Source organism: Rattus rattus, chromosome 18 (genome assembly GCF_011064425.1).
Source record: "Rattus rattus isolate New Zealand chromosome 18, Rrattus_CSIRO_v1, whole genome shotgun sequence".
NCBI lineage: Eukaryota > Metazoa > Chordata > Mammalia > Rodentia > Muridae > Rattus > Rattus rattus.
The window spans coordinates 6,673,685-6,700,299 of record NC_046171.1 but is presented as its reverse complement, the minus strand read 5'-3'; the positions used below and the strand labels follow the sequence as shown (position 1 = coordinate 6,700,299).

Below are 26,615 nucleotides of genomic sequence, written 5' to 3'. Positions count from 1 at the left end.
GGATTTGAACTCAGGACCTCTGGAAGAGCAGTCGGTGCTCTAACCACTGAGCCACCTCTCCGGCCCTCCTCTCATCTGTTGATTGGTTTTAAATTGTACTTTATGATGTTGATCTTTGGGCCTGGGTCTCACTATGTAGCTCTGGCTGGCCATGGGCCTGGAGCTCACCGAGGTCTGCTTGCCTCTGCTTCCTGAGAGCAGGGACGACGGGGGTGTGCCGCCATGTTCAGCAGGCACGTGGGTGCCTGAGGAGGCAAGGGGAGGGTGTTGGGTCTCCTGCGGCTGGAGTTAAAAGTGTGCATGAGTCACACATGGGTGCTAGGACCTGCATTGGATCCTCACAGGAGCAGCAAGCGCTCTTAGCCTCTGAGCCAGTGTAACCCTCCCTCATATCACTCTGAAGGAAGGAAACGGTGATCGGCGTGGCTGTGAGCCCAGGCTAGAGCTGTGTACAGTCAGAGGAGTTTGTTCATGGCTAAAATTAGTGACTTTCTATCCGGACCAAAGGGGAACTGTGGTAGTGAGGGTCCTGGGCTGGTGCTGCCTGGCTGGGGCGGCTGAGCTCCCTCTGGGGTTCTGTGTCTCCCGCAGACGCATCAGACAATTGTGGTCCAGCTGCTGCAGTCCACCACGCGGCTGCTCGAGTGTCCTTGGTTGCAGCAGCAGCACAAGGGCTCGGTAGAGGCCTGTGTCCGCACCCTCGCCATGGTGGGTGAGTAACCCTGCTGGACTCACCCAGTGCCACCAGCAGGGAGCACCAGTCCCGTAACTACTGCCTTATCCGGAGTCCAAGTGTCTCTCTGGGTTGTCTGTCCATCCTGGTGTCTGTCCAGCAAGTAGTTACATTTCCTTTTGCTGACTGCACGTGATCGGGCAGGAGGGGGTGCTGGGTTCCCTGTGTGCCCAACAGGGCCTCGGGCAGCGCTCAACCCCGTCCCCATTGGTCTGCCTGCCTCTTCCCTGCTCCGTACCTGCCTGCCCTCCAGCGCTGCCCTCTCTTGCAGCCAAGAGTAGAGCCATCTTGCTGCCGATGGATCTGGATGCCCACATGAGCGCTCTGCTCAGCAGTGGGGGCAGCTGCTCAGCCGCGGCCCAACGCAGCGCTGCCAACTACAAGACGGCCACGAGGACCTTCCCTCGGGTCATCCCCACCGCCAACCAGTGGGACTACAAGAACATCATTGAGAAGTTACAGGTAGGCATGGCCGCCCAGCCTCCGGGAAAGGCCCGCTCCAAGGCGGTGGCTGGGCTGGGTTGGGGATCGGGGGAGAGTTGCTGCCCCTCATAGCGGGTAGGATACGGTCACACCCTAGTCACCTCGGGCCAGGTGGTAACCTTGCCCCTCCCTTCCAGGACATCATCACGGCCCTAGAAGAGCGGCTGAAGCCTCTGGTGCAGGCCGAGCTCTCAGTGCTGGTGGACATGCTGCACTGGCCTGAGCTGCTCTTTCTAGAGGGCAGTGAGGCCTACCAGCGCTGCGAGAGTGGCGGCTTCCTGTCCAAGTGAGCTGGGAAGCTGTGGTGACCTGGTTCTGGGCAGGGCACCCAGGGCCAGAGATGGGAGGGGCCGAGGCTGCATCAAGGCAGGCGGCCCCCTAAGTCTGTGTGCTTCTGCCACAGGCTCATCCGTCACACCAAGGGTCTCATGGAGTCGGAGGAGAAGCTGTGCGTGAAGGTGCTGCGGACGCTGCAGCAGATGCTGCAGAAGAAGAGCAAGTATGGGGACCGGGTGAGTGTCACAGCATCACCGGACTGGGCAAGGGCTCAGTAGGCAGGACCTTGGCCACCAAAAGCCCGCATCTCACCTTTTCCAGGGCAACCAGCTAAGGAAGATGCTGCTGCAGAATTACCTCCAGAACCGGAAGTCCGGTCCCCGGGGCGAGCTCACTGACCCCACAGGCTCTGGTCAGTGCCAGGGCCGCGCCCTGCCCTGCCCTGCCCCACCCCGCCCTCCCTGCCCCTCCCCGCCCCGCCCCATCCTTCCCTGCCCCGCCCCACCCCGTCTCACCCCGCCCCGCATGGCCGGCTCTTGCTTCAAACCACTGTCTCTCACAAGAGCTTCTCCCCAAGGCGTGGATCAGGACTGGTCCGCCATCGCAGCCACCCAGTGCCGGCTGGACAAGGAGGGGGCCACCAAGTTGGTGTGTGATCTCATCACCAGCACCAAGAACGAGAAGATCTTCCAGGAGAGCATCGGCCTGGCCATCCGCCTGCTGGACGGGGGCAACACTGAGATCCAGGTGTGGGGATCAGGGCAGAAGCTCCAGCTCTGAGGGAGCTGCCTGCTCGGGAGGAGCTGTGGTGCCGGGAGCGGCCCACAGTGATTGCACATTCTGTACCTATGCCCGTGTCCGTGGCCCTGTGCCTGCCCTGCATCCTCGGTCCTGCTCCCCTAGGTCTACTAGTCTGTCATTTTAGAGTGTGATCTTCCTTGCTTTCTCTCCTCCATTATTCCAAAGCCCCAACTTTTCTAGCCCGCATTCATTCATTCACTCATTCATTCTGTTCACTCATTCATTCATTCACTCATTCATTCACTCATTCACTGTTCATTTATTCACTCATTCACCCACTCATTCTGTTTTCTCTTTCATTCATTCATTCACCCACTCATTCATTCACTCATTAATTCTATTCATTCATTCACTTGTTCATTGTTCATTCATTCACTCATTAATTCTATTTACTCATTCACTCATTCATTGTTCATTTATTTACTCATTCACTCATTCTGTTTCCACTTTCATTCATTCACTCATTCACTCACTCACCCCTCCATTCACGTTTCCCAACCAGCACTCGACACCCAACCATGTCGCTGATGTAAGCAGCAAGCATTCGGCTCTGAAAAAGGAGACATGATCTGTGATCTCTTGATACCTGTGTTTCGTGGGCAGTGTCGGCACACTTTGGAAATCAGGATCCAAGACAGGAGATGAGGAATGCAGGGCACATAAGTTAAAAGGAGCAACAGGCCGGCCTCATGGCTTGGCTTTGCCGGCTCTGTCACTCAAGGTGCTGAGTTGGGCAGGGGGGCTCCCAGGTTGAAGGCTTACCTGGACTACAGAGCAGTTTCAAGGCTGGCCTGGGCACTGTCCCTCAGCCTTGTCTTAGTAAAAAGAGAGACGAGGGGTGGTATAAGAGCCAGAGGCTGGTGGATCTCTCTGAGTTGGAGGCCAGCCTGGCTTTACATAGTGAGTTACAGGGCAGCCAGAGCTACAAAGACTGTCTCAAAACAAACAAAAACAACAGCAAAACAAAAATAACTAAGGAGAGAAAGAAGCCCCATTTAACTGGTGGGCGTTGTGAGGCTCCCCTGGCCTTCCCAATGCCCTAGGCTTCATCCCTGTAGGGACGGAGTGGCAAACATGCAACGGGCAAGCCTAGGTGACAGGGATGTAGACTAGGGTGATGCTGGAGCTGTGGGGAGAGTGTAGTGTGCAGGGCAGCCATGAAGGGGCCAGGGTGGGAGTGCCTGGGGTCTTAGCAGCGCAGCGGGCTCTCAGGTGGCTTCCTGGTGCTGAGGGAGGTGGAGCCACTGAAGCATTCCTGCAGTGGGGAGACGGGATTTAAGTTTCCAAGGGGGATCCCTTTGGCTGCAGTGTGGAGCAGCTCCTGGAGCTGGTGGCCAGCAGGGCCTGGGCAGATGCAGCATGGCCCCCCAACATTGTAGTCCTGACAGGCTGGCCTTCCCCATCAACTGCTGGGCCCTGAAGCCCATCCTTAGCCTGTCTCAGAGCAAGCGTGTCTCCTAGACTTCCTCTGTAGGGCCAGTTTGATGCCTGCTTACCACACCCTGGGGCCAGACTCAGGGCTGACACGGCTCTCCGGCTCCCTTGCCCTTCTCCAGAAGTCTTTCTACAACCTGATGACAAGTGACAAGAAGTCAGAGCGCTTCTTCAAAGTGCTGCATGACCGCATGAAGCGTGCCCAGCAGGAGACCAAGTCCACAGTTGCCGTCAACATGAGTGACCTGGGCAGCCAGCCTCGTGAGGACCGTGAGCCAGCAGACCCTACCACCAAAGGTGGAGCTCCGGGCAGACATGGGGTGTGGGGTCTATCATGGGTGGGGAGAGGCTTCCCATAGCCCCAGTCTTATCAAGGCCTGCCCCACAGGTCGCGTGTCCTCCTTCTCCATGCCCAGCTCCTCCCGATATTCGCTGGGCCCTGGCTTGCACCGGGGGCACGACGTGAGCGAGCGTGCGCAGAACAACGAGATGGGGACCTCCGTGCTCATCATGCGGCCCATCCTGCGCTTCCTGCAGCTGCTGTGTGAGAACCACAACCGGGACCTGCAGGTGAGTGCCTTGCCGGTTCCTGCCTATCCTCCCCACTGCATCCGGGACTGCTACTGGGCACGGGACTGCTACTGGGCACGGCTTGCTGGGACTGGTGTCTTCCGCCTCGCGGGTGTGACCGTGCTGCGTGTGCCACACCCACCCCGCCTGTGCTCCGCAGAACTTCCTGCGCTGTCAGAACAACAAAACCAACTACAACCTGGTGTGTGAGACCCTGCAGTTCCTGGACATCATGTGTGGCAGCACCACAGGGGGCCTGGGGCTGCTGGGGCTCTACATCAACGAGGACAATGTGGGCCTGGTCATCCAGACCTTGGAGACCCTCACAGAGTACTGCCAGGGCCCGTGCCATGAGAACCAGGTGGGCTGCCTCAGCGTGGCCGTGGGCTTTGTGAAGGGGCTGAGCGGGTGGGGGTGGGGCTGCGGGGTCACCATGACTGACAGGTCTGGCGCTCGCATCTCCCACCGTCTCCCGTCAGACCTGCATCGTGACTCACGAGTCCAACGGCATTGACATCATCACGGCGCTGATCCTCAATGACATCAGCCCGCTCTGCAAGTACCGCATGGACCTGGTGCTTCAGCTCAAGGTGGGGCTCCGGCGGTGGGCGTGCGGGCTGTGCCTGTGAGGTGTGTGTTCAAGTGCGAGTGACAAAGGTATTTGGCGTGTGGGGCGCCATGTTGTGCTGTATGCGGTGGTGCCCCTTCTGTGCGTGCATTTGGTGAGGTGCGCTGTTTGCACTGGCTACACAGGAGTACGGGCGTGAAGACATCATGCTCTCCTTGCCCCCCTCCCCCACTTCCTCTGTGTGTTGGCAAGTGGGGTGTGGGGCCTGGAGCTTGAGCGTGTTTACTCAGGAGGGGTGAGGCTGACCTGTAGGGGGCGTAACACACTGGTCACAGTGGGAGCCCTCACACCTGGCTTGCTTCCCGCACCCCCTCCACCCAGGACAATGCCTCCAAGCTGCTCCTGGCTCTGATGGAGAGTCGACATGACAGCGAGAATGCGGGGCGCATCCTCATCAGCCTTGGCCTCAGGAGCTGGTGAGGGAGGACGGCGGACTGGCAGCGGGAGGGACAGAGTGTGGAGGTGGTGGTCAGGGTGTAACAGCAAATGCTCTCCCCGCCGCCCCCTAGGTGGACGTGATCAAGAAGGCCTACCTGCAGGAGGAGGAGCGGGAAAATTCCGAAGTGAGCCCACGTGAAGTGGGCCACAACATCTACATCCTGGCACTGCAGGTACCGAGTCTGCCCGAGGCCCTGCCCCTCTGTGGCCACGCCCCCCGAGGCAGTGCCCATCGTTCTCCTGTCCTGTCTTCTGCAGCTTTCCAGGCACAACAAGCAGCTACAGCACCTGCTGAAGCCGGTGAAGCGCATCCAGGAGGAGGAGGCCGAGGGCATCTCTTCCATGGTGAGAGTTTGGGGGTGGAGTTGGGCGGGGGTGGGGGTGGGGGAGAAGAACTGTGGCCCGAGGGCAGGCACTGGGGCTCTGTGGGAATCAAATGAGCAAGGAGCAGACTGGTGACCGAAAGCTGCTATCCTGTGAGGCCAGCCTGGAACCCAGTGAGCTGGGACCTGAGAGACAAGCTAGGGTCTGGGGTGGGTTTGCAGCAGGACTGGGGTACGGTGGTGTAACCCTGACAGAGAAATGAAAGCAAGACCTCCTTGGATCTGGGGCAGGTCTGGAATATTCTAGCAGGCCCCTGGGCAGGACTGGGAAGGGTGGGCTTAGGCTGGCTCTGGCTGGGGGGCGAGGCTGACCAGGTGGCCCCGCCCCCTGTGGGACTGACCCCCTGTGGCGCCCCACCCCCAGCTCAGCCTCAACAACAAGCAACTATCTCAGATGCTCAAGTCCTCAGCCCCTGCCCAGGAGGAGGAGGAAGACCCGCTGGCCTACTATGAGAACCACACCTCGCAGATTGAGGTGAGGTGGAAGGCACTCGGTGTGCCTGGGAGGTGGTGAGGGCCTCTGCCCCGATGTGACCAAGTGTTGCTGGGCCAATCAGATTGTGCGGCAAGACCGAAGCATGGAGCAGATCGTGTTCCCGGTGCCTGCCATCTGCCAGTTCCTGACAGAGGAGACCAAGCACCGACTCTTCACCACCACGGAGCAGGACGAGCAGGGCAGCAAAGTGAGCGACTTCTTCGACCAGTCCTCCTTCCTGCACAACGAGATGGAGTGGCAGCGCCGGCTTCGCAGTGAGGACCAGCGGGTGCCTCCTCCCCTTCCTGGGGCTCCCCCGGGCAGAGGGGTCGTGGGGACCCACACGCCACGCTGTGTCCTTAGGCATGCCGCTCATCTACTGGTTCTCCCGCCGCATGACGCTGTGGGGTAGCATCTCCTTCAACCTGGCAGTGTTCATCAACATCATCATTGCCTTCTTCTACCCCTACGTGGAGGGCGCGTCCACGGGTGAGGCTGCCCACCCTCCCTGACACACTCCTACACTGCCCTGTGGGGGTCAAGCGACAGACACACTTTCTGGCCTCATGGGAGATAGCCTCTGTGTGTGTGTGTGTGTGTGTGTGTGTGTGTGTGTGTGTGTGTGTATGTATGTGTAGGCATGACAGGGTACAGCAGGTATGATCAGGTCCTTAAGGACCCTGGGAAAGGGAGATGGGGTGGGGGAGGCTCTGGAACTCACACTGGGCCCATTCGGGTTTGAGTCTCCTGCTCACGCCTGTCCCCAGGCGTGCTGGTCTCCCCACTCATGGCTCCCCACTGCCCCCAGGCGTGCTGGGCTCCCCACTCATCTCGCTCCTCTTCTGGATCCTCATCTGCTTCTCCATCGCCGCGCTGTTCACCAAGCACTACAGCGTCCGTCCCCTCATTGTGGCGCTGGTCCTTCGGTCCATCTACTACCTGGGCATTGGGCCCACGCTCAACATCCTGGGTGCTCTCAATGTGAGTGCCGCGGGGCCCTGTGGCCATGGCGCTCACCTGATCCCTCCCACTCTTGGTCCCAGCTCCTGGTAGTCAGAGGGTGAGCCTGGTGTTCTGTGCTCCTCCACAACTGAGGCAGCCAGGACTCAGACAGGGGCTGCCTCAAGGGCAGGGTGCTGCCCCGAGAGATGGGGAAGAAGTCTTTTCCCTAATCAGGGGCCGTAAGGCGGGGGGCTTTTCTGCCCCAGCCTGCTTCACCTGAGACTCCTGGAGCTTCTCTGCCTCTCAGGATGAGTGACAGCAGTACCACTCGTGTCCCTGGGGTGGATTGGCAGGCTGGAGGGTCAGGATGGAAGTTGGGGTGCTGACCTCCACACTCTGCCCTTTCTACCCAGCTGACCAACAAGATCGTGTTCGTGGTGAGCTTCGTGGGCAACCGCGGCACCTTCATCCGTGGCTATAAAGCAATGGTCATGGACATGGAGTTCCTGTATCACGTGGGCTACATCCTGACGAGTGTCCTGGGCCTCTTTGCTCATGAGCTCTTCTACAGTATCCTGGTGAGCCTACAGTGCGCTGTGACGGGGGCTTCCAGCCCTAGTCTCCCGAGAGCCTCCAGCTCTCGGTACAGAGGAGGGATCAGCCAGACCAGGCAACCCAAACACTCGTGTGTAACTGCGAGCGGGTTTCTTATCTGCCATGTCCTTGAAGCACAGGGTGACAGGAGCTAGTATGACAAATGCTTTGCTGGGAGTGGCTGATGTCCGCTCTCCTGGGATACCCCCCTTCCCCCCACCCTCCCACCCCCAGTCTCAGAACCAGATTCTCCTAGAAGCCTCCCTGTTTGCCCCATTGCAGCCTGAGTGCTGGCCCCGTTGGCAGAGCCTGTGGTAGCCATTGGGGCCTGGCTCATGGAGGTGCTGTCCTTGCAGCTCTTTGACCTCATCTACCGAGAGGAGACGCTGTTTAATGTCATCAAGAGTGTGACCCGCAACGGCCGCTCCATCCTGCTAACTGCCCTGCTGGCCCTCATCCTTGTCTACCTCTTCTCCATCGTGGGCTTCCTCTTCCTCAAGGATGACTTCATCCTGGAGGTGGACCGGCTGCCTGGGAACCACTCCAGAGGTCTCGGGGACTTCCTGTCTGGGGTGGGCGTGTGGGGTGACAATGCACATGCATAGGTGGCTGGTGGCAGCACCAGACAGGGCATGCTTGTTCCTCCGGGCTCCCTGCCTTCCTCCTGTTGGATTTTGGGAGGTCTAGCCTATACCAACCTGCACCCCACACATGAATGTTAGCTCACTGCAGTCAGAAGGGTAGGCAGAGCCTTGACAGCCTCTGGCTTGAGCGGAACCCATGTAGATCTGTCATTCATACAGAGCTGGGTGTCTGCAGGGGCTGCTGGGGGCCGGGCCCAGGAGAGACCCTCCTACTGTGTGGTGGTCTCTGTGTGAGCCAGCAGGGCCAGGAGAGGCCTCTCAGGACAGACTAGAGAGACGCTATGGTCAGACAGACAGACATTTGGACCTCCTTGTGACCTTGTTGCTGTCATCTCCAGCCAGCACCCTGGGGATGCCACACGGAGCTGCCACATTTATGGGCACATGTAGTGGGGACAAGATGGATTGTGTCTCTGAGGTCTCAGTGCCTGAGATCCTAGAAGGTAAGAGGACTCTGGCGTCTGCAGGGTGGGGTGGGCGGGGCAAGACGGGCAGCGCCAGGTCCCAACGTACTGACCGCCCACAGAGGACGAGGAGCTGGACAGCACAGAGCGGGCCTGTGATACTCTGCTTATGTGTATTGTCACCGTCATGAACCACGGACTGAGGAACGGTGGCGGCGTGGGCGACATCCTCCGCAAGCCCTCCAAAGACGTATGCACCATCCCACCCATTGGGTGGATGCCCCTGTATCCAGCCGGTTTCTGGGGCACTGTCCAGAGCCGTCAGCTTCCTGCCCCCCAGCACACTGTAGATGCTACGGGGTCACCACAGCAACCAGGCTTGGCTCTGAGGCTTGGGAAGGTGTGAGCCATCAGCAGTCAGTGGCTTCCTCAGCCCAGAGGGGAGGGCAGGGTGGAGCCTCAGGACTTGGACACAGGGCTGCAGGCTGCCCTGTTTTGTAGGACTTGTAAGGGCTTCCTCCTGGTCAGCCGTTTCCCAGTGTTAGCTCATGGCATTGACAGTGGGGTCACGGTTGTCTGTGGGTTCCCACGTTCGCTCTCGGTCGGGGCTCGCAGTGACTCTGCCTTTGTGTGTCCCCTTGCTCTGCAGGAGTCGCTCTTCCCAGCCAGGGTAGTGTACGACCTCCTGTTCTTCTTCATTGTCATCATCATCGTGCTGAACCTCATCTTTGGGGTGATCATCGACACCTTCGCCGACCTGCGCAGCGAGAAGCAGAAGAAAGAGGAAATCCTCAAGACCACGTGCTTCATCTGTGGTGAGGCTCACTTCCTCGATCGGCTGTTTCCGACTGCGCGGCCTGAGGCTTCTAAGCCGTAGCACCCAGTCTTACCCTTGCTGACCTGACCTATGCTGGGATCAGCAGGACCTGGGCAGTCACTGCTTCGTGCCCTGGGGCCTCCAGGAGAGGAACCTGAGGCCACTGTGGCCTCAGACTGTTTTTGGCCCATTTTGCTCCTTCTGAACCTAGTCATGTCCTCACCAGTGGCCCACCTGCAGGACATGCATTGACCCAGCTAGTCCTGTCACCACTGGGCTCAGGCATTCCTGATGTTCCCAGAGTCCCTAGTGCTCTGCAGGAGGGCTGTAGCCAGGTACCACGAAGCAGTGGGAGCTTTTGAATAGCGACCCAAATCGCCCAGGGGAGCTATGAGAAGCAGTCCCCATGGTGGCCCTCCTTCTGCCCCCAGGTCTGGAGAGGGACAAGTTTGACAACAAGACAGTGTCCTTTGAGGAGCACATCAAACTGGAGCACAACATGTGGAACTACCTGTACTTCATCGTGCTGGTCCGTGTCAAGAACAAGACAGACTACACGGGCCCCGAGAGCTACGTGGCTCAGATGATCAAGGTGAGAGTGTACGCCTGACCAGCCTTTCACACCTAGGAGGAGACAACATCTGCCAGCCTTGGCCTGAGGGTTGACTGCGGGGCCAGCCAAGGAGTGAGGAGGGAGCAGCTGGGGCCAGTCCTTGGCTGTGCAGAGCCTGGCTAGTCACTACCCATGGATCCATGCTTCTCCTCTGAGGAGAGAGCAAACTTGCAGTGAATCTGTCAGTCCTGGAGAAGCCTGGTGTACCAAGGACCCCCACCCCAAGGCCCAGCAGCAGGTGGGGGTGAGGGGCAGTGGAGTGGGGAGACCCCGCTGAGGGATGTAGATTCCTCACAGGGCCTCTTTTGGAAGGCACAGCAAAGGAGAACAGCTTCCTAAAGTCAGCTTCATCCCAGTCAGAGAGGAAGCCTGGAAAAGCTTAAAAATACCAGGCTTAGAGGAATTAGATGCAATCCTTCTAATTTCCAGCCATGGCTGCAGTGCGGCCTCAGAATTCATAGCTGTGGCAGGGTACCAGAAAACTGCTTGGCTCACGCCCCTCTCCTGTATCCCGGGAGACATAGCTTCCCTCCTCTGGCACGAGTCAGATGCTCACCCTCCAGGGCTGCTGTCTGTGTGACTCTGATGTTCCCTGAGCGTTGGGCATGTTCGCCCGCAGCAGCGGAGAGGAGGGAGTGTGTCTGGGTCTTGGCCTCCATGCTCCGTGGCTGTGGCAGGGCGTGAGCAGATGGCTCGATGGAGGATAGGGCCACCTCACTGAGGGCAGTTCAGATTTTCCTATGACACACACATTCCTGATGGCCGTCTAGTAAAGGGCATGGCTCTCCCCGAACCACACCTCGTCCTTCCTCACCCCGACACTCTGTTCCAGAACAAGAACCTGGACTGGTTCCCACGGATGCGCGCCATGTCCCTGGTGAGCGGCGAGGGCGAGGGGGAGCAGAACGAGATCCGCATCCTGCAGGAGAAGCTCGGCTCCACCATGAAGCTGGTCTCGCACCTCACCGCCCAGCTCAATGAGCTCAAGGAACAGGTGTGCTCCCAGGCATCGGTGCCATGTGGGGTAGGAGCCATCGAAGTCATGGGGACCCTGCTTCAGGTTGAGACTTGCTTGCCCACGGTCCTTTCTACGGCAGCTCGTGGTTTCCCGACCACAGCACTGATCAAGAGTTTGACTCGCTATCGCTATCGTGAGACAACCTGGGGGTTGGGGCTGACCATCTGCCATCAGGGCCGAGGAGTGGCTGGGCCCTTTGGGGAGGATGCAGACTTTCACGGTGCTGTGGAAAAGAAAGCCAGGCCACCCGACTGACAACTCTTTTAACTCAGATGACGGAGCAGCGGAAGCGGAGGCAACGTCTGGGCTTCGTGGACGTGCAGAACTGCATGAGCCGCTGAGCGGAGCGGAGCCTCGGAGGCCCCCACGGGAGGCCCGCTGGTGCCTGCCCCACCTTCAGCTCTGCTGCCACCCTCCCTCCCCAAGCCAGGCTCTGGCCAGCGGGAGTGCCAGAGCAGAGCACGGTCCTGCTTAGTAAGTACCCTTGAAGAGACTCGGTTTACCTTAGTGCCTTAGGGGATGCTAGGTCCTCCAGACTGCTGTCCTTCGAAGCAGTGACTGGCATTCCTCAGTGGCCCTGGCAGGTGGTTACAAGTGGGCTGCCTCTCACCTCCAAGCACTACATTGTGGCTGTCCCCTGCCTGCCCGCCTGCCTGCCACCCTGGCTCAGGAAGGTGGTAGCCTGCTGTTAGCTTCCTGGGGCTTTGATATTTAACTTATTCCTGGGTGCCATCCCACCCTCCTGTGCCTGCTGGGGACAGTGTGGCCCCGTCCCAGTAGCCTCATGACTCAGGGTGGACCTTGCTCCCAGGACTTTCTCTAGGCTTTGTAGGCAAGCCTCACAAGCCCAGCGACAGGCCTGGGCTGTGTGACAGTGGCTTCTCTCTTTTTGGTGTAATGTTTTACATGTCCTGTGTCCTGGAGACTAATGTGTTAATTGCCTTAAATAAATTAATAGACTCCAAGTCCATCAGTGGGGTCATGCTTCTGCCTCCTAGGCCAACACCCTGCTGGCCTGGCCTCCTCAAGCTCAGGATGCTAAATGCTACCTACTGCACCCCAACACCTGCCAGGGCTCTGGTGCCTTGCTGGGCTCGACCCCTTTGCCCACTTGCAGGACACCTGAGTAGGAGTTGAGCACCTAATGGAAGCGAGGTTCTAAGCAGCTAAGGTGGCCGTGTAACCTCCCAGTGCCCCTGCCACACTCCGGTCAGACACTTGGGCATGCGTTTCTGATGCATGCTGTCTCCTGAGTGGGAGGGCCACGCAGGACGGCCATGCCGCAGCCTCCTGCTCCCTGTTGCTGTTCGCACTGTAACTGCTGCTCCAATGCCGCAGGGGGACTGAGACTCCTCCCTAGGGCTGCAGATAGACCTCAGGCTGGGAGGGGACGCCCTGCATTGTAGCACCCATGCTCGGGCTGAAATGGCCTGGGGTAGCCAGGGCCTCCCTGGTGGCGCAGATGAGCGAGTTCCAAACCAGGAGGGTGGGGAAACTGGGCAGTTTATTGACAGGCATCAGAAGACTGCGCGGTCAGGTCCGTGGGCGGGACAGCACCCGAGTCCAGGCTCTGTGCTTCTCCTCGGGCCTTGTGGGCGCAAACTTCTCCTGCAGTTTCCTCCACACACTCTTATTCATCTCTTGAAACTCCTCCAAAGTGTCTGCACAGGAAAGACAGAACAGACAGATGTCTTCCTACACTTGCCCATGAGGATGGCTCATGGGCTGTCCCCTGAAGGACACGCTTTGCTCTGTGTGTCCCGGGCAGTGGTCTACTGTGAAAAGCGGATCTCTCTGCCGATAGGAGACAGGGCTGGTGGTGAGGGCACAAGGCTGAGGGTTACTGCCCACCTCCTTCAGCACCACGGATGTGCATTCCTGCCCCATGCCACACTATAGCAAGGAAATGGCCGACCTCCTTCCCGACCTGACTGTGCCCTCTCAGCACCTCCGAGGTGTGCTTCCTGCCCAACCCCCAACCCCGCACCAAGAATGGCCCAACTCTCTTTCCAAGCTTGGCCTACTAATGTCTATATCAGCTGCAGGAACCAGGTAGAGGGAGGCAAGGTCCTGGCTATGGAAGCTATAAGGAGCTGTCAGCAGTGTGGGCCCCTGTAGGCTAGGGGGAAGGAGGTGGACACGACATCCCACCCCCACCCAACCCCAAGCAAATCCCTGAACCCTTGCAACCTTAAGTTCAACTGTAAAACCAGTAGACCACAAATTTCCCGTGCTGCCACCTTCACAATGGTGGCAGGTGTCTGTGTTCGTCATGTGTGCAGAGAACCAATTTAAGAACACAGACACACACACACACACAGACACACAGGAGCCAGGTGGTGGTGGCCCGCACCTTTAATTGCAACACTCATGGGGCAGAGGCGGGTCGAACTCTGAGTTCAAGACCTGCCTGGTCTACAGAGTGAGTTCCAAGATGGCCAAGACTAAACAGAGAACCCCTGTCTTGACCCCTCCCCCAGCCCCCTTGCATACATGCAATGACACGGTCAGCCTTTCCCTGTGCTGATAAGGCCAGCATGGCCCTACCGACAACTGTGACAACCATGGCTGCATGTCCATGGAGCACAGGGACGTCTGTCTCCTAGCCGATCTCTCATTCCGTAACCCCTAGGTGTAAGCTCAGACACTACCATACCGTTCACATATTATACCGTTCACACGCTCCCATACCGTTTCGCTTGTAACACAAACGCTAGCTGCAATTACTGGTTTGGGCAGTGGCTCCACACCAGCCTGGAATTCACCGTGTGGCAGCCACAGTAGTGCCTCCCACCCTGGGACTTTCCCAAGCCCAGATTCCCACACAAGGTGCCAAGGGTGACCCTGGGGTGGCTGCTCTCCTACACACTAAGGCCATAGGCAGGGGCCTCACTGCAGGCCCTGCTGCTCCTGTGCGGTGTGGAAGCCTTACTTGGGTGGAAATGGCTCCACACAAGTGCGACAAAACACAAGGCCTGCTGTGCACACATTGTGGGGGTCTCCACACTCCCCTGCTGCCTGCCGAGAGGCTTCCTGAGGTCTGGTAGAAGGGGCACGGACAAGATGGTGGGAAGCACAGTCCGCTGAGTCCACTCTCAGATCCTCACACACGCGCCATCACTGCTGCTGATGCACGCTCGGGTGTGGGATAAATTCTACGTCAGAGAGACGAACACCTCAGATGCCTGGCCACACAGCCAAAGACCTGCCCTCCCAAGAGCCAGCACTGACAGACACAGCAGATGACGTTGCCAGGTTCCCATCTGCCCACAAGGGCAAGACTCTAGAAGGCCGAATCTCCCCAGCCAAGAGGAAGGAGAAATTTCTAGACTACCAGACAGCCAACGTTCAGGGCCCTCCCTCCCAGAAAAGGTTAGCCTATTTTTATAGACAATGTCCCTGGCAATAAGAACAGCACTTTCCCAGGACCCACCCGCCTGCTCGGACTCTTCCAGCGACAATGGAAACGGGGAAGTGAGGAGGGTTGGCTGGCAGGGGCTTCCTTCCCACGAGCTGGGCTCCAGCCATGACTCCCAAACAGACCTCGTTGGACGCATATCAAACCTGCAGACCACATCTCCTGGGGCAGATAACTCAGACGGATATCCCCATACTCGCTCACTGAATGGCTTTTTGTTTTAATTAAAAGCCTCATTGTTTACAAAGCCCCCTTAGGACCATAAAAATAAAATTATTTTCCTTCCAAACTGAATCCAATGACTTCCAATTTGGCTAATATGTTCCCAGCCACCAGCCTTGAATTAAAAGCACTAAAGATGATTTTACTAAGATGAGTAATGCCTTTGACCTCTTCCATGTTCTGTGGCTCAAGCACACGAGCCCTGTAGCTTCAGGATTTCCTCTGCTACTCAAGGCTTCCCATCACGCAAACCTGTCAGCGAGCCTGACCTGGCTGGTTAAAGCCAACCAGGGAGGGCAGTCATGCCTTCATACCTGTGGACAAGATCAGCTTGTACTCTTCCACGGACAGGCCACTGAAGCTGGTGTCTCTGGGGCGAGGGTACTGCAAGGGGCAGGAGAGAAGGGACACTTAGCTCTGCACACTTAGCTCTCCCTCTGGCCGCCTGCAGTTTACCAGGTGCGGAGTGAGGCCCCAGACCCGACAATGGTGGGAACAGCGCCACCTGGAGGCCAGGAGCACAGGGGCCACCCCGTGGAGATTGAGCAGGCCCAGGACTCCTCCAGCTAAGCAGCTCCCAGGTGGAGCCCACCCCAGTGGCTGGTATTTGGAAGGAATCCCTTCGGCACCCAGTTCTTCCACTTGGCCGTGTCTATTTGTGGCGCTCCTGACATATTTTTCAAGTCTGGGAGAACCACACTACGTGGAACTTGACAGTCAGCACGTTAAGGCTGAGGAGTGGGCCTCGCTGTCACAGCATGGTCCTGGCTCTCCATCTTTATCAGCGTGTGACATCTGTTCCATCACCGAGTGAGGAATATGAACGGAGCATGGGCTGGCACACACAGAAGCATGGCTTTTATTCAGAGGACTTTAAGGCCTCTGCCGGGCACGGGCGCCATTGTTGACTTAGCTGAAAGCAGTGGTTACATCTCAAAGTCGCAAACACGATCTTTACAAACGCTGTATAATCAGGTCCCCGTTCTGACTGGTCCTCCCCTCGGGTGGGACACAAAGGCCTGTGCCCACTCACCTTGTGCTTGTAGTAGTTTGAATGCAGTCGTGCTAAGCTCTCGTACATCTGATCACAGGCCTCGGGTTCTGCAACCTGAAAGACAGCGTGCCCCCGGGGAAGTGAGCGGAGGAGCTGGGCCCCCGCACTGCACCCATACCTCGAGGAGGGCTATGTGTACAATAAATTCACAGAGGAGGGCACTGGTGTCCCAGCACGCAGGAAGCAAACCTCCCTGTAGCTCTCGAAAGAAAAGTCACCTCCGTGGATGAAAAGCCCCACCTCGCCCGCCCCAACCTGCAGGATCCCTGAGCCCTCAACAAACAAGAGTGTTGAGCAGCTCTTTGCACCTTGGGAACACCACACCCGGTGTGGGTAGTAAAGAAAGACTGGGGCAGTGTGGGCAGGGAAGGGAGGCCCTTCCAGGGCAAGGGACCCTGTAATGAGGAGGGGATGGTGGGTGCTGCTATGGAGCGGGAGAGCACCTGGGGCCCAGGGGCATGAGAAAGCCTTAAAAAAAGGAGCAGCTTTGTGAGCCAAGATCAGTGTTCCGAGGACGGAATACTCTTGTGAAGACCCAACAACAAACGGACCAAGGAAACCTCCAGCACCTCCAGCTCTGCTAAGCAAGGGGCTGCTAAGACTGCAAGGGGGAGCCAAAAGGGTCAGGGTACACGGGCAATTCCAGGACTTGGGCAGGGCGGAGTGTGAGGTCAGCCTGGGCTACATGGAGAGCCGCAGTAGGCCTATAAAGGAGACAGCTTGGAGAGGAAAGGAGACCATGTTGTAAACAGGTGAACCAAGCAGGATGGAGACCAGGAGAGCCCACAGCAACCCGAGGGAGCCGGGAGGCAGGGGGGGGGGGGGGGGGGGATGTGCCTGTCCCCAGGAAGGAGGCAGGCCTCCTGGAAAGACAGGTTTTCTGTCCTCCAAGCCTTTACTCTTTAACCCTTCCTCTTCTCTGTCCTTGCTGTTGGTCTATGCACCTCATTACATTTCTCTGCCAGTTCTGAAGGCTCCCAGAACAAAACTCTTGTTGATAGCTTTCCCAGAATTCACACGATGGCTTTTTTCCCCTGACTTAAATCCTTTCTTAAGAGTGAGCGTATAAATAAACCAGGAGTTAAGCATTTCAGCGAGGCAGCCCTCTTCTGCCTGTGTGTCAAATGAGGTCCCGCTCTCAGTGACAGCCCCAACCCTGCTTTCCTTTCTGCAGATGTGTCCCCTGCTCAAGGTTGGCAAGGGCTGTCCAGGAGGCCACCAGAGGAGAGGCGTGGGCTGACACCAGAGTGAGCTACATAACTAAGACATTAAAACTGAGGAAGACGTGTGTGGGGCTGGCATCTCCCTGACAAGGGCCAGCAGGACAGAGGCAGCAGCCATGTTCTCCAAGGAGGGAGTGCTCGGCACACCGCTGATGCTGCTTCCTTTGGTGTGTGGGGTGCAGTCAGGGTCTCTGCAGTCCTGGCTGCCCTGGAACTCACTGTGTAGACCAGGCTGGTGCTCAAGTTACAGAGGTCCTCCCGCCCGTCTTCTGAGTGCTGGGGTTAGGGGTGTGCTAACATGCCTGCCAGCATGCTGCTGCTTGAGCAAGAGTGAGTAAAAAGAGCACTGAGGCAGAGCACACGAACCCCAAGTTCTCACCCTTGGACACAGAATGCAGCATCTCTACTCGGAGGTCAGGACTCAGGGGCTCCCACTCCTAACTGCAGTGCTGGGCACAGGGGATAGGTGGATCCTTGGAGCTCAGTGGCTGGTCTGCCTAGCCTACCTAGAGCCTACCGGGCAGAGAGAGCCTGTCTTTAAAGAAAGGGAGGGAGGGGGGGACAAAAGGGCGGAAGGTATTTTAGTACAGCAGAAGCTGTCCTCTGCATGTGCACGTTCAAACGCGCATGCACACACAGCCCCATGTGCATATGCAGCTGCCTCACACAGCAGTCACACAATGTCTACCACCACCAGAGAAGGGCATCTTTTCTGCTGTGCTCTCAATACCTGGGCCGACTGTCGGCTTACAAACCCCACAGCCTGCACAAGGCATCCATCTGCCTTGATGTGAGCAGGGCCTCACACTGTGGCTGCAGGGACAGTGGGACAGCTGCCGGGGAGGGATCCTGGCACCAGCTACGACATGTTGGGTAACTCACGGACCTCTGCCCACTCACTTACGGCTGGCACGACTGCATCACTCTTATGAATGGCTGATTATTTCTAAGGCCCTTTCACCGCCCCAACTCAGGCATGTGTTTGCTGAGATTCTGAGTGTTCTCTCGTGTGACCATTCAGGGCAACTAACACTGACATAATGCCATTGTCTAATAATCTGTGCCCACATTCCAATCCTGGCCACTGTCTGAGAAAACCCTCACAGGACAGAGCACCACCCACTGTGGTGAACTCCACTTTAAGAGTGATAATATGCGGGGCTGGGGATTTAGCTCAGTGGTAGAGCGCTTACCTAGGAAGCGCAAGGCCCTGGGTTCGGTCCCCAGCTCCGGAAAAAAAAAAAAAAAAAAAAAAAAAAAAAAAAGAGTGATAATATGCGGGTTGGGGATTTAGCTCAGGGGTAGAGCACTTGCCTAGCAAGCGCAAGGCCCTGGGTTCGGTCCCCAGCTCTGAAAAAAGAAAAAAAAAAAAAAGAGTGATAATATGCTCCTACCTCTGAGGGCAATGTGAAAGTCGAAGGAGGTGACATGGCTGCCCCTGGCCAGCGTGTGCTGTGATGATTAGCCCAGTGCTGGAGCTTACATTTTAATACAGACAGAGCACACAGGGTATGCAGTGTGCTGTGGCCTGTGCAGGGGGACCAGGGAAGACTGGAGAAACATCCCGGCAGACACTGCTGGGGCATGGCCCAGGGAACACAGCCAGGAAGGGCCAGTGCCACTCAGGTAGGAGTGTTACTGGGTTAGGGGCAAGCCAGTGAGAACTGGACCTGACCTGGACACCTCCGGGCAGCCACTAAGCATGGTCAGGCGGGGGGTGGCCTCTGCCAAAGGCTGTTCTCATGGCTGTTCATCTGCACCTACCCCTCCCACTATTAGGCTGCGACCTAGTGCGCAGCAGGGTGCCTGTACAGCAATCAGACCTGAGCCCCAGCACCCACCCCCAAACCCTGCCAGGGGCTGCCCCACAGGGTGAGCACAGAGGAGAGGGCCACCCTCGCAACCGTAAGACTCGAGAGCAGAACCTCACGGACCCTGGGAACCTCAGCCTCCTCAGTGTTCACAGAGCTTCGTAGGCAGGGATGGTGGCACAGGCCGATCATCTCGGAACTCAGGGTAGGAGTGTGATGAGTTCAAGGCCAGCCTTGGGATCTAGATAACACAATGCAAAATTACCTGCCATCTAATTTCCTACTAAGTCGGTGTTTGCAACAAGCCAATTTCTAGCAAATTCTTACTGCCTAAGGAGAGACAGCAAGCAACAAAGCCATCTGAGGATCTACATGGTGTCCAACTCCAGCTCAGCAGTTAAAACTCAGTCTTGTGTGCATCGTAGCTGCTCCGGGGGACCCCTGCCCTGTCCTGTCCTGTCCCTACCTACACCTTACCCTCCTTCACACACCGGCACAAATACTCTGGAACCCGGGACACCCAGCGTCTCTCATGAAATCTATGGGTGTCAGCAAAGACTCCTACATGCAAACTTTGAATTACCTGGACTTGCATTTGCACCTAATGAGATTAAAAGCATTTTGGGACAAAGAGCCGCACATGGGCAGTATGGGAAATTCCACGCTGTTCCCTGTGAAACGCTGTGAGATGGAGGCTCCGCGAGGGGCGCCCTTCACAGCTCGTCTCGTTCCTCTGTCGTCCCCTGCTCAGCCGCCCTCCTTACCATATTAAACTTTTATACATACAAATCTACACCAGCGCCGCAGGCACAGACTTCGATTTTCAAAATTGAATTTTGGGTGGTGACAGCAATTCGTACAGCGGCCCCACTCCAGTGACACAAGGGAAGCATAGCACACTGGGGAGGTGGCGCAGACTGCTCTGCTAATGAGGGTGGGGCTGATCTGGTCCAGGAGGCTCTCCGAGAAGGTTCCATGACTCAGTAATGAACTTCTGACAGGAACCATGCTGACTGGAGCATATCCCTGTCAATGAAATTGGGTGTCTATTTCCTGAGCACCTACCATGGAGGGTGCACTGCTAGAGAACCAGACCGTGAGGGACACAAAGGAGTAGCCAGCAGTCAAGGAGGGGACAAGAAACGAGGGCACTGAAAACCAACCTGCCCTCAACTGTGTGGGGCTGAGCATGGCAGCACTGCAGAACTCAGCAGGACAGGCGTGGGCGTGAGGGTGGGGAGGCACACAGGGCAGAGCAGTCAGTCCCTAACTGTCTGAGCTTGACCAACACAGAATGGACGGGTGGAGAGAGGGCGCAGGAAAAACGGACCAGCAGGTCAGGTTTCTGGTGTGTGGAGTTCAGCGGTCCAGAGCCACTGGGTCTCAAAGATTAGAAAGACTTAGGTTCTGAAGGCAGAGCAAGGGCCTGAGAGGGCAGGGTACTGAGGCTGGGGCCAGGGTACCTGGACACCAAGGGCCTGAGAGGGCAGGGTACTGAGGCTGGGAAGCCAGGGTACCTGGACACCAAGGGCCTGAGAGGGCAGGGTACTGAGGCTGGGAGGCCAGGACACCTGGACACCAAGAGCTGGCAGGCCCTGAAGGTCCAGAGTTGGCAAAGTGGGGACCACTACTGGATATAGCCATTTACCTCTGAGAGGAGCTGCTGCACTTTTATGCATGCACGCACAGTTCCCTACTCCAAACACCCTGATCGAGGGTAAAAATGACAGTGTACTCAGCCCGTCCTAGACACCGCTTCCCTCACAACCCACCACTGTAGTGTCTGCAACATACAAAGACTACGCGTTGTCCTTAGACCATGTCTCCAAAGTCTGATTCACACTGAGGCTACCTGGATGACTACCCCCATGCCTTGGACCCTCTCTGAGGAGATGCCCAGCACTGTTCCTTGCTAGAAACCCAGCGAGGCTTGGTATCTTCCTCTTTGGACCATCATCTAACCCTCTGCAAGACACAAAGGCCGCAGCCTTCGAGGGCGGGACAGGCAGCAACCCCCAGGTGGCAGCATCTCCAGATCCTTCCCCAGTGGCCTGAGCTGCCTAGGCTGGCCGAGCAGAGCTTCCAGCCAGCCACCCGGCACCTGACAGCTCATTAGCAGGCTCTTTGCCTGCAGTTGAGTCAATAAGCACAGCTGTTGGCCCTCCCCCCACACCGAGATTCTTTTGTGAAGCTCGAGGAGCAGCAGGGAATGAGAACTCTAAGAAAGCGGTATTCAGAGTAGACCAGACCCACAGCCATGAACTTCAAAAGCAACCGCCAGGCACAAGGTGGCAGAGGTGTTCCCTGTGTTCCCTCCGGCTACCCACAGCTCCCCACGGCCACCCACCTCCCGGTGGGGTTAGGGTGGGCCGAGATCCCCCAAGGGCAACCCCTGGCTCATAGGGAGGCAGAGGGCTCTGTGCTCAGGTCTGTAGTCTGAATTATTAATTGGCCTTCCTGCACTGGTGTCCCACTGAGGACCCCCTTTCTTCCTGCTGCACTGGGAGGTGGTGAGTGGGGCACAGAAAAGGAAGCAGGCCTCAAGCGTTTAATTCCTTCCCCCAACTGCTGTGATCCAAAAGGCCTGATCAGTGAAGCGAGGGAGGAAGGACCTGATGCTTACAGAAGAAAGTAACAGGAGGTCTCTCAAGAGGACTGGTAACAGGGAACGTGCTGAGACCTGCTTGGACCAGGGCACAGAGGCTGGGCTGTCCACTTGTCTCTTACTGTCAAGGAACCTGAGTCAATGGTTTTACTTTTCTGATTTGATTTCAATATCTGTAAAAATCAGGAGGGTGATGGCTTCTTCACCTGGTGGCCCAAAGGCTCAAAGACGAGATGTGCCAAGTGCTCTGTGCACCTTCCTTGTACTGCAAGCCGAGAGGCCAGGAGGACGCGGGTCTTAGCAAGGCTGCTCAGCACAGCAACCTCCGCCCCCTCTAATTCCACTTTCTGGACAAGTGGTGGAGAGGTAGGGGTTGGGGGTGGTCACAGCCACCACCCTCCCCTGCCCCCAGGTCTAATCCCACCTTCTACTGTGGGTTTAATGAAGCGTCTCTCAGAGCCGCCTTCCCTTCTCAAGGTCTTTCCTAAGTGATCTGGGGGTGGAGGAGGGAGTGACTCACACACTGCTCTCCAGCCCAGCCCAGCACTGCTCCCTCCAAAAATTATCACCAAGATTTACTAAGCCCAAGCAGGCTCAATTTCAGGTGACATCAGGATGAGCTACGACAGAGGTTCTGAGTAACGTGCCCACGGCCACCAGGACGCCCTGGCTCACTCCACCCAGAACACATCCATCAGCAGCGGCGGAACCTCTGGTGAAGCCGACTTGCATTTTGCTGCTATGACTAAGTCTGTGTGGGCCTCAGCTGATCAGAAGCCGAGTCCCTAGGTGGTGACAAAGGGTGACAGCTCCCAAGGAGAAAGCTCTCCCCTCCCCGCTGTCTGTCTTACCCCAGCAATTAAGTAGGTGATCCCAATCTCTCTTCCTCCAGCCTCTAGGCTCCGGCTGCCCAACTCTAAGTTACTGGGGACGGAGGACCAGACTGCCTGTGTCAGCAGTGCCTGGAGCTGCACATACACAGAGGCCTCGAACCAAGGAGTGCGTGAAGCGACAGGACACAGTCTGCCCTCTCGCCTCACCACTCCACCAGCAACTTCCGCTGCATCTGGAGACCACTAGCCTCAGAAACCACAACTCACCCCTTGCTCTCCTGGATGTTGGCTCAGATGGGATACTTTTGTGTACCAAGAACTACATCAGATATGGTGCATGAGGCGGGATGGGGGCTTCATCTCTATTCACAGGCGCCCCTGATCCGTATAATACAGGTCGGTGAGGACCCTGGGCCAGACCCACCACCCATGTCACAATCGGCGGCCTAGTCATGAGGTGGGCTGGTTTAGCTGGTTGGAACGAGCTACAATACCTGCAGTGTTTCTGCTTTGGCGGTCATGGTCCATCTCATGGGTCATCTATCCGGCCGCCTAAGTGTACTGAGCATCTGACCCCTCACCTCTGACCTCCGTGCTCAAATAACCCCTGCCTGCTTGACATCCCACTTGGAAGTGGGTCTGCTTGGCGTCTCCAGTTTAAAGCCTCTAACGTCAACCGTGCAATGCACTTCCCACACCCCACCTGCTCCTCCTCTAGTCTTTCCCGTCTGAGTAAATGGCACCCAGCTGCTCAAGCCAAAAAAGGAAAAGGGGGAAAAAATCTAGGAGCTGTCCTCAGTTCCTCTCCTTCACCCCACTCCAGGACCTCCATGCTGCTAATGTGACCCCCACATTACAGGCTGCTATCTGTTACTTCTGCCTCCTGTGCCACCACCACCGCCACCCGCAGCATCTCTCTCTTCCAGCACTACCACCGCAGGCTTCTCTGCGGCTTGTTTCCATTGGCCGCAGCGCCTTTGGAAATTAGGGCACATCAGTCTCCTGACTAAACGTCCCCGGTGGCTTCTCACTGGCTTCCTGGTAAGATCTGACTCCTAACGCAGGGCACAGGACCTAAGTTCGATTCTTAGTGGCCACACGGTGGCTCACAACCACTTCTAACTTCAGTTCTAGGGGATCCAGCGCCCTCTTTTGGCCTCAGTGGGCACTGCACAAACATTTGTAGGTTAAACAAACAAACAAACCCTCCTGCCTTCCTTCAGCTTCAACTCTTAGCTGTGGGCATGCCACTCCCTAACCGTAGGCTTGCTTTCTTTTCTGTAATGTGCCAGTCTGGTTTGCTCTGCGGTGCTTGGCCGCCCTTCCGGAAATGCAGTGTTCACTCACTGTCTTCCCGCCTTGAGTGCTACCTGTGTGTAACTTCCTCAGGCAAGCCTCAGGAACCCGACTAACGCTACATTTACCATGATCAGATACTCACTAGGACTGTCTTCTGCGTCTGTCTGTTCCTCGTGTACCGAATGAGAATTCAAAGCCACAAGGGGCAGGACCCCATCTAACTCACTGCTGTTTCCCTGGAAATCTAACAGAATTCTCCCTCCGCACACGGCCGTGCTTGAGAAGGGTTAGCCTAAACCAGAGTGGAGGGAGAAGGCCTGCTACTCACACAAGGGACCTGTGTGGAAGACCCAAACAGTTTCACAGTGACAGAGGGTAGTGAGGCTTGGCTGGAGGTTTCTGGGGACAGGCTGGGCTCACAAACACATGAACGGATGTCATGAAAGAAACAACCCTGCCTTACAACTGGATTGCTTAATGGCAACTGGACCTCAGGGGCGCTTCACTGGGCACTACACGGTGCAGACAAGGAAGAAAACTGAGCAGAAGGCGTCGCACGTCGCAGCTAGCTGGAAGATGGGTACCTCGCACACGTGCAGCCTGTCAGGGAGGCCGACGCATGCGCAGAACCCCCACCCTTGCCTCCCCTCGTTCCGACGTCCCCAACCTCCTTCCCTCCGGTCACCTGGGTGTTCTCTCCCTCCCGAAAGGCCTGTGCTACCCGCTGCCGCAGGTAAGCGCCCAAGTCCCGGCCCCGTTTGGTCTCGTCCACTGGCCATTCCTCACAGAGCTTAAGGAAACGCCGGTAGCGGAGAGCGGCCATCTTGGGCCCCGCTTGCCCCGCCCCTGGGGGAGGAGTCAAAACTGCAGAGAGCGCGTGCGCACTAAGGCGCGCTGGCCTCCCCGCGGACATGCGCAGTTCCGCCAACGGCCTGCCGCCCTCCAGGCAGCGGCGCTGCTCACCTTTGAGAGTGAGGTCTGAGCTCTTCGGATTTTCCGTCCTGGAACTCGCCCAGCTCCCAGGGGCAAAGCAGACTCGATGTACCCTAGGGACAGCTTTGCTCTTCGTTTTCAATGACTTCACAAGCTCGAGACTAAAAAAGCTTCCCCGGAGACGTCTACTGTTTTGCATAAGCGAAACATTTGCATGTAAATACAGGCTGTTATTGGATGGAGATGTGTTTGATCTTAATGTCTGGCAGGCACTCGTGTACACGCACACAAGCACACACACAGCTGCCCCATTCCCACACTCATCACCCTGTACTTATCTTTACCACATAAACCTCTGTTACAGTTCTCTCTCCAGCCTCCCGACTACATTGCTCACCACATGTGCAGGTTTCCCATGAAATCCAAAAAGGTTGCTGCAGCCTGGAAGCGTTTTAAAAAAATGTTTTTTAGTGTGTTTTCTTTATTTTTATGTATATGAGTGTTTACCTGCATCCACATACACGTGTCAGTTCTGGGGACCGAACCTGATTCTCTCCAAGAGCAATAAACGTATTTAATAGCCCCGCTGTTCCTCCAGCCCCAAGAATGAATATTTTTATTGTGGCAAAATACAACATAAGATATACCGTCTTTTACAATTTTTTATATCTTGTGTGTATGAATGTCTGACTATGTGTGTATGTGCCTGCCTGGCCAAAAACAAACAAACACAACAACAAACAAACCACCAGATCCCCCGGAACTGGAATCACAAACAGTTGTGAGCCACCATGTGGGCATTGGAAAGCAAGAGAGGGAGGGTCTTCTGCAAGGACAGCCATAGCCCTTAACCACTGAGTCATCTCTTTAGAACCGAATGTACCATTTTAAGCAAAAGGGTGCTTGTTAGGTGGTCCAGGTTGGCCTAGAATTTGAGATCCTCCAACCTCAACAGCCTCCTAGGAATGAATGAATGAATATATACATACATATATATATATATACCTCACCAGTGCCTTTACCTGTGAGCCATCTCACAAGGGGTGCTGGGTGACCCCCTTCCTCATGATATGTGTGTGTGTGTGTGTGTGTGTGTGTATAAAATCTCACATGAGTGTGTGTGTGTATGTGTGTTATGGTTTTCCCTTTTGAGATAGGGTTTATCTGTGTAGCCCCACGTGCCCGGAACTCACTCTGTAAATTAGTGCTGAATGAATGAATGAATGAATGAATGAATGATCAAAGCCACATTCCAACCCTAGGTCTGAGCCTCTCAGCATTCACAACATAGGGAGCAACTCTAGGTGAGGGGCAGGACTGACTGCCCGCCCAGCCCCTGCTGTGTAGCAGGCAGAGGAAGGAAGACCACAGAAGGAGGCGGTAGGCACGTACTTTCCCTGGCACCTTTCTCAACCTACCGCACTTGTACCTCAGCGGGGAGGAAAAAACATTCACTGTCAAGTTACTCCCCCTACAGCCTAAGACGGGCAAGGGGTCTTGCCTGCCACCCCTGACTCCCAGCTTCGCTGTAGCAGGCCAAGTACTCTTTAAAGCCATACCTGGGGGTGCCCTCGTGGATTCCAGCCCACCCCGGCCGTCAGTGCCTGGAAGTAGGGAATAAACGGACATCAGGAAACCACCCAACTTCATGGCTAACAAGAGCTAAGACGAGGCTGGGATGGGGCTTGGGACACAATGGGGTGATCGGGGAAGTTTTCTAGAGGCACCTCACCTTGGCACCCCAACCAAGATTCCCTAACTTCTGGAGCCGTGGAGACTGTTCCCGGTTTGAACCACCTACCGATCTGCTCAGATTAAACCCCTCCCTCTGCCTCCTTCCCACCTCCGCCCAAGGCGTGCCTCCTACGCTGCTGAGCCGCCCCTGACCTTCCTCCCCCATTTCCCTCCAGGGCTGGGTAATATTTCTTCCTCTGCGTTTCACAGCACTGCCTAGCACAGCTGAG

At 56.7% G+C, this 26,615-nt stretch overlaps 2 protein-coding genes across 2 annotated transcripts in view; one reads left to right on the top strand and one right to left on the bottom strand.

Annotated features, from left to right (window-relative positions):
• The window catches only part of Itpr3 (inositol 1,4,5-trisphosphate receptor type 3), a 64,740-nt gene extending 53,106 nt beyond the window's left edge, over window positions 1-11,634 (top strand). Inside the window, 26 exon segments of the mRNA XM_032888344.1 lie at window positions 592-712; window positions 1,005-1,195; window positions 1,354-1,502; window positions 1,620-1,728; window positions 1,814-1,904; window positions 2,070-2,239; window positions 3,850-4,024; window positions 4,116-4,297; window positions 4,458-4,658; window positions 4,777-4,887; window positions 5,247-5,325; window positions 5,328-5,341; window positions 5,435-5,536; window positions 5,622-5,708; window positions 6,111-6,221; window positions 6,304-6,496; window positions 6,585-6,710; window positions 7,030-7,202; window positions 7,577-7,741; window positions 8,114-8,306; window positions 8,740-8,844; window positions 8,928-9,055; window positions 9,455-9,620; window positions 10,054-10,214; window positions 11,068-11,229; window positions 11,526-11,634. Coding sequence (XP_032744235.1) covers window positions 592-712; window positions 1,005-1,195; window positions 1,354-1,502; window positions 1,620-1,728; window positions 1,814-1,904; window positions 2,070-2,239; window positions 3,850-4,024; window positions 4,116-4,297; window positions 4,458-4,658; window positions 4,777-4,887; window positions 5,247-5,325; window positions 5,328-5,341; window positions 5,435-5,536; window positions 5,622-5,708; window positions 6,111-6,221; window positions 6,304-6,496; window positions 6,585-6,710; window positions 7,030-7,202; window positions 7,577-7,741; window positions 8,114-8,306; window positions 8,740-8,844; window positions 8,928-9,055; window positions 9,455-9,620; window positions 10,054-10,214; window positions 11,068-11,229; window positions 11,526-11,594 — 3,534 coding nt within the window. The 3' untranslated portion in view covers window positions 11,595-11,634.
• A 1,104-nt stretch (window positions 11,635-12,738) lies between these two features.
• On the bottom strand, window positions 12,739-24,576 carry LOC116887354 (ubiquinol-cytochrome-c reductase complex assembly factor 2). The gene is made up of 4 exons (XM_032888948.1): window positions 24,404-24,576; window positions 15,927-16,001; window positions 15,208-15,277; window positions 12,739-12,914 (listed from the first exon to the last, which is right to left on the bottom strand). Exons 1-4 carry the CDS (start codon window positions 24,539-24,541, stop codon window positions 12,787-12,789), a joined length of 411 nt encoding a protein of 136 aa, XP_032744839.1. The 5' UTR covers window positions 24,542-24,576; the 3' UTR covers window positions 12,739-12,786.
• Between the last annotated feature and the right edge of the window lie 2,039 nt (window positions 24,577-26,615).